Source organism: Nelusetta ayraudi, unplaced genomic scaffold, assembly GCF_046127955.1.
Source record: "Nelusetta ayraudi isolate G7.1 ecotype Tasmania unplaced genomic scaffold, CSIRO-AGI_Nayr_v1 ptg000048l, whole genome shotgun sequence".
Lineage (NCBI taxonomy): Eukaryota > Metazoa > Chordata > Actinopteri > Tetraodontiformes > Monacanthidae > Nelusetta > Nelusetta ayraudi.
This window is the reverse complement of record NW_027466098.1, coordinates 3705669-3712699: the sequence shown is the minus strand read 5'-3', so window position 1 is coordinate 3712699 and position 7031 is coordinate 3705669. Positions and strand designations below refer to the sequence as shown.

The following is a 7031-nucleotide window of genomic DNA, read 5'->3' as shown; positions in this document are numbered from 1 at the left end:
ATCAGTGATAGCTGAAATCACATGACACTGTGTAAAAAATGGAAACTCAGTCAACATGGAACATCAATGGTGTGTATAGAATAAAATAATCAATCAGCATTAAATCAATCTTCAGAAGTGATTTGGAGTTTTTTCTTTCTCATGCAACAGAGATCAAAACAGTCCTCAGCTCTTCACTCTACAATGTGGACGCACAATCTAGAGTAGAGAAAAGTGCACAAAGTATTTAATGAGCAGGAATTGCAGCCAATATTAGTTTTGAACCTTCAACAGGTTGAAAGTGTCATCAGAATCCTAGCAGCCTTTGTTGTCACTGAATGAATCCAGTGTGACTCCTTTGGTGTCTTCTAAAACTCTCCTCCACTGCAGAGACTGGGACAAGAGGAAATAACTCAGCTGACTGACATCACATTCAAAAAGTCAAAAAGGTCAAAGTCAAAAAGGCCAAAAAGTCCAGTAGTCATGGCGCATAAACAGCCTGTGTAGAAATGAAATTAACTGACTTTGACTTTTTCCAACATATAATGAAGGTAAACAGCTAACAGTTCACAGCCCTTTTCATCCTAGTGAAAAATAACATCTGCAATATATTTTGATGCAGATTCCAGAAAACATGAACAATAAACCTTCAACACAGTCAGGAGTTTTAACTGGAACACAACACTGAGAAAAGAGGAGGTCAAAAAGTCAAGACTGAAATCACTTCATCACATTGAATGAGGATCAGTCAGTGAGGACTCACCCTGCTGCACCACTCACTGCTGCTGCTGCTGTTACTGCTGCTGCTACTGCTACTGCTGCTGCTGTTACTGCTACTGCTGCTGCCGCGCCTCAAAATGGAGCCTGACACAGAACAACTCTGACTTCCATTCCTGCTTCTGCTGCTCCTCATTTTATGAAGACAAAGGCCAAATGGCACACACACAACACACACACACACATACACACACCTGTGGCCAGAGGTGGCAAGGAACAAAGTACAAATACTTTGTCACTGTATTTGTACTTGCATTTGTACACACATATCTGGACTTTCTACTGCTCACCTTGGAAAAACACGCTGGTTACTTTTGTTTCTTCAAAGGATTTCAAAGATGCAAATTGTGTTCAAAGTCATTCACTCAGTATTTATTCTAGTTGCTGCTGGAAGAGTTTTTTCACCATGTGTTCATTTCTCTGTAAAGTCTGGAGTAGAAGTTAGTTTTGACTTCAGGGCGCCCCCTGGCGGCTCTTTACAGAAATGCAGTTGCCATCACTTGTTGGCAGTGCATGATGACGGTGAGAAAAATGTTATTTCCTCTTTTAAGAGCTGCACCTGTTTTCTCTCTTTTGTTTGTCCAGCGCTAAATCACAACCGGCGTCTCATTGCCCAATCAGAGAAAAAAACAACTGGGCCCCCAGCAGCAGGGGGCGACAGTGGGAAGAGACCTGGAGCAGTTAGTCAGTAGTCACGTCATGAACAGTTATTAGGAGCAGCAGTAGTTTTAATGCTTCTCCAGACCAGCTGAGAGGCTTAAGTTAGGAACTGTGCTGGCTGTCCAGGAGTTTAAACAGAGGGGGGCAGTATGGTCACCCTGAAGGAAGCCAGTCAACGGTGCAGGCCTGGGGGGCCTCAGGTCACTGGTGGTCTTCCTGGCCTTGTTTAGCATCCTCTGTCTGTAGATGATCTCCAAGCTTGGCAAAGTGCAGCCCAACAGTTTGCTAGATAGTCTGATGATTTGACTGACTCTCTTCATTTGAGCCTGTGTGGAGTTGCCAAACCAGCAGATGACAGCAAAGGTGACCATGCTTTCAATAAAAGAACAGCACCAAGCCACAATTGCAACAAATGAAGACTGAAGCAGGGAGGCATACATGTATATATGTATACCTGATACCCTTCAAACGCTGCAGTTTAAATCCTGCGATAAACATCACTGCAAAAGGTGATTTCACATAGTTCCTTGTTGTTAACATGTTTTTGTGTTTCCTCCTTGGAGAATGACAAGAAGCAGGTGAAGATGATGTTCCAGGAGGATAGATTTCCCTTCACCTTCATTGCTCAAGTCAACTGCCAGGTCCTACCAATTTCTTGCTATTTATCAGCTGCCAGAAATCACGATTTCTGATCAGAAAAAAAAGGAATTACAACAATCATGCTTGAAATGCTCCCTTGTACAGGTCCTGGAGTTGCCTTACAAAGGAAGAGATCTCAGCATGTTCATCTTTTTACCTCAAGAAGCAGCGGACGGTACTACAGGCCTGGAGAAGGTGGGACAGAAGCTTTGACACACATTTTAAAAAAACAAAACAACAACAACACCAGCAGCAACAACAATGAGACATTCAGAAAAGTGATAAAGTCATTCCAATCAACCACACGGCTGGAGAAGGAGCTGACCTATGAGAACTTTGTGGAGTGGATTCAACCGGCCAGGATGGATGAGGTCAACGTCCAGGTGAAGATGCCAAGGTTCAAGATGGAGTACGGACTGAAAGAAGTCCTGGTCAGCTTGGGGATGGTTGATGCCTTCAGTGCCTCACTGAGCGACTTCACTGGTAGGACACTTGGCTTGTTCCAAACTTGAAACAAATCTTATTCTTACTTGTATGCATGTGATTTTTATTTTGTTTTATATCAGTGGTGTTTGACTGTTGGGCCCACAATGGGTTCTAAAATGTGACAGGGGGGCTGGAGCAGGAGCAGATGGATGGAGTGTTTTGGTGACCCACCTCATGGGAGGAAAAAATAGATCCTGGGATATGTAGAAAACATGTTGCTTTAATGTCAATTGAAAATGAACCAAAGCAAAGTTAGAACAAAATATGTGTCTTCACGGTATTTAGCTGTTTATTGAAATTACTCTTAAAACACTGAAAAATGAATGCAATATAGCTATTTTATGGCTTACTGTAAATGTACAGGTAGTTGACATTTCCTGCTTGGCATTGCTGCCTGTCGCACTTCTTTCGGTGCCCACGGGTCAGCTGCAGGGTCATCAACCAGGAACTACCATTCATTGACGTTTCGCTCCTTTAATCCTGGAACGTCTCCTTGTGGTGGGGCAGTGACAGGGACGTTTTACTCGTTGATTCTGTGGTTGATGATGGGGTTAGGTGTTCTTTCCCCAACTCCTGTCCTGAGCCAGAGCCAAAAGCTGCCTTTCTGAGCCTCCTCTGCCAGGTCTTTAATTGCCTTTCGCAGCTTCCCTCCAGTAACTCCTGAGTCCCTCAAAAGTTATGTGGTCGAAAGCCCCATGTAGCCTCGTCAGCCAACCTCTACTGGGTAGATTGTGGTCTTCCAGCCAACTTCCCAGCACTCAGCTACCAGCTCAGCGTACTTGGCCTTCTTGCGCTCAAAGGCGGCCTCAACACCCTCCTCTGAGGGTACAGTTAGATGGATGAGGTGCACCACTCTTGGCTTGGAGGACCACACCACAGTGTCAGGGTGGAGAGATGTGGTGGTGATCTCCATGAGGAACTTGAGCTGCCTGTTGAGGTCAACTCTCATGTCCCAGTCTTGTTCAGGGGAGAAGGGCCTTGGTGTCTCTCTTGGCCGGGTGTATTTTGTCTCCCCTCTTGCGTAACAAAGCTGGTGTGGATCCCTGCTGGTGATTCTTTGCAGAACTGTCGACACCTCTTTCAGCACTTCAGCTTTTTTCTCAGAACCTGACCATGGTGCCATCTATAGTGCCCCTGAGAGAGTCTTCCAGCCTGATAAGATGTGCTGGTGGGTAGCGTTGGGAGCATTGGAGAGTGAGCAGCATTACTGATTCCTGAACCATTGGTGAAGAGGACAGGGGCGAGTGTCGTACATTGAGCGAATGCTATGAAATAATAATCCAGCTGTTCATAACATGTAAATATCATTTCTTTTTAATTAATGTTTGTTTTTCTTTAAGACCAATCAAGTGTAATTTGATCAATGCTCACGGCACACCTGACATTATCTCACTAGTGCACTGGTGTGTTGCGGCACAGTGGTTGAGAAACACTGGTTTTGACTATGATACAGAACATCTATCAAATATATCTCCCTTTCTGCCTCCTCTCTGACAGGCATGTCTCCAGACCAAAGCCTCACTCTTTCAGATGCTGTCCACAAGGCATATGTTGAGGTCAACGAGAAGGGAACAGAAGCAGCTGCTGCAACTGGTGTGGTCGTGAGCACTACGATGTACATACCTCCAAAAGAGTTCACTGCAGACCACCCCTTCTTGTTGTTCATTCAACACAACCCCTCCAGGAGCATTCTCTTTGCTGGCAGATACTGCAGCCCAGAGTGAGAGCTGCAGCCCTGTGGGTGATTTTAATTTGTAAGGGTTTTCATTATTATTTTTTGTTTTGTTTCTCAGAATCACACTCTGTATTTCAAATCTAGTTGCACTTTCTTTATTTCTAAACCTCGACTTAACCTCTGAATCACTTCCACATCACTGATTATGATGAACAAAAAAACTCTTGCTCATTACAACTGTTAAAATAAAATAAAACAATCAGTGAGTCTCATTTTCTGGCAAACAAGATTAAAGACATGAACACTGTTTTGTTTTTTTTTCAAACATCATGTAAAAGTGTTTGCCTATATTTCACAATAATGATTTCAAGCAACACAGCGCATGCTGAATATATAGTTAAGTGTGTCATCACAACAATAATCAAGCACAATCTGAATATACAGGTTGTATTCACAACAATAATTAAGCACAACCTGAATATACATCTTATATACAGTTTGGGTACGAGCGCGGGAATAACACACATATTATTAAATAATAAACATAATCAAGTTACAGGATACGTATTATCAGGGAACTTAAGGGGAAAAACCAAGGTGCGTACATGACAAAGTGAAGGTTTAAAAATGTTGCGGTGGAATTAAAGGGGAAAACCAGAGTATCAAACAGGGAAGCGAGGGCAACGAGTGAGTGTGGGACCAGGGCTTATATGCAGCAGTGATGGCAGAGAGAAAGCAGGTGTGTCAATCAGGTGGGAACGTGCCTCAGCTGCGCGCCAGCCAAGGGCACACTGAACCCAGCAGGCAAGACTGACAGACGTGTGACATCCTCACTGCACCAGGGTCACAGCGGATCCAAGTGAGAGGTCAGTGTGTAACTGCATGTGTGTGTTTGACTTCGGTGGGCTTTGTAGATGATTGGAAGCCTTTCTGAGGCAAGGGTGGTCTCTGTGTGTCTCTGGCAGGTGATGACCACGACGCCGGGAGCTGGAGAGTGCAGTCCTGGGAGTCTTGGCACCACCACTTCAACTTTGCCACCAGGATCAGGACGAGGACCGGATTTAACGGCGGATCATAGGCCATTATGGACTCTTGCCCTCCCAAACATCAACAAACGCATTCTCTACATCATATGTGTCAAACTCAAGGCCCGCGGGCCAAATGTGGCCTGCTACGTCATTTTATGTGGCCCGCGAGAGTTTAAAAGGTCTGAGTGTCTAAAAATAAATAGGCCAAAGCGTGCTTTGACCAAAAACTACATTTCCCACAATGATACCCACAAAGTGACGCTCACCGCTTCCGCATCAATGCTAACGAGTGGAATTCAGAAATAAATAATGATCCCAAAATGTCCAGGAAGTGAAAAGTTGATGCAGATGGAATACTGTTTCAAGAAAGATGGGAAGGCGAATACTTGTTTGTGCTTCAAGGAGAAAGGCCGGTATGTCTTTTGTGTTATGAGGCGGTGTCGGTTGTCAAGGAGTACAATCTGCGTCGGCATTTTGACACCAAACACGGAGCTAAGTACGCCAAAGCTAGCCTTCAAGAAAAGCAACAAATCGCCCAAGAATTAAAAGACAAACTGCGGTTGCAGCAGAGTGTGTACACGAAATCCACAGCCAAAAACAATGCAGCATTGAAAGCTAGCTTTATTGTGGCTGAAAGAAATCGCCCACGCCTCCAGGTCTTTTCAGAAGGAGCGTTTTTGAAGCAGTGCATGCTAAAGGTCTGTGAGCAGGTGTGTCCCGACCAGTTAAACTCTGTGTGCAATTTAATGATTGTGCTTGCATTTTGTTTTGTGTTTGTTATTTTCAGAACATGATCAATGGATGGTAGAGAGGGGATCTACTTGGTGTGTTCAAGGACAGGCAGCATCTCCTCTTCAAAAACCTAAAAACTTGACCAATATAGTTGTCAACTGAGTCAACCTTTATTTTGTTATTTGTAGTTGATTACATATAATTTATGTGTAGCTGCCGTTGCAATTATTTAGTGTTTGCAGGTTTTATGTGTGTATGCAGACAAATTATTGTAATCAAACTATCAGTTGGATGCAAGGCCGTGTTCAGCCCTTTTCTTTAAATTCTACATCTGTCATACATGTTCTTAGCAGCTCACAATTGTTGATTTTACAGGAATTAAGACCATTTTAATGGGCTTTATTATGTTATTTATTATGTTATTTTTCTGAGTTTTTACAGAGTTATTTATTATGTTATTATTCTTTATTCACTTGGATAGTTTGATCCATGATTGATGGAGTTATGTGGGTTTCATAAGCTGACAAAAGGATTTATGTTATAACAGAGCAACAAGCAAACATAATTTTTCTATGCAACTGTAATGTGCAAGAACTGATATAACTTGAATAAGTAATAAATTCAGAGTTATTTAACATTAAGGAGTAGTTACATTTACTTTACATTACATTTAGTTACATTTATAAGTTACATCTGGCCCTTTGAGGACAGCCATTATGCTGATGTGGCCCTCGGTGAAAATGAGTTTGACACCCCTGCTACATGGACAGCAAACACAGACCAACATATTCTACGTGGACAGCAAACACAGACCAACATATTCTACGTGGACAGCAAACACAGACCAACAATAATCTACGTGGACAGCAAACACAGACCAACATATTCTACATGGACAGCAAACACAGACCAACAATAATCTACGTGGACAGCAAACACAGACTAACACACTCTACATGGATGGCGGCTGTACCACCCCACCACTCAACATTTGGGCCTATCTAGATTCTATAATGTTTTGATGTATATGTTAGAAAAACATCCACTTATATACA

General features: G+C 43.0%; 1 protein-coding gene across 1 annotated transcript; it reads left to right on the top strand.

Annotated features, from left to right (window-relative positions):
• The first annotated feature begins 1272 nt into the window (after positions 1–1272).
• LOC142895005 (leukocyte elastase inhibitor A-like) lies at positions 1273–4307 on the top strand. The gene is made up of 5 exons (XM_076035731.1): positions 1273–1278; positions 1926–2057; positions 2161–2250; positions 2343–2538; positions 4039–4307. Exons 1-5 carry the CDS (start codon positions 1273–1275, stop codon positions 4263–4265), a joined length of 651 nt encoding a protein of 216 aa, XP_075891846.1. The 3' UTR covers positions 4266–4307.
• The last annotated feature ends 2724 nt before the right edge of the window (positions 4308–7031 follow it).

Coding starts and splice junctions, on each gene's coding strand:
- LOC142895005 (XM_076035731.1), top strand. Junction 2,251..2,342: donor GTACTACAGGCCTGGAGAAG/GTGGGACAGAAG, acceptor AAAGTGATAAAG/TCATTCCAATCAACCACACG. Junction 2,539..4,038: donor CTCACTGAGCGACTTCACTG/GTAGGACACTTG, acceptor CCTCTCTGACAG/GCATGTCTCCAGACCAAAGC.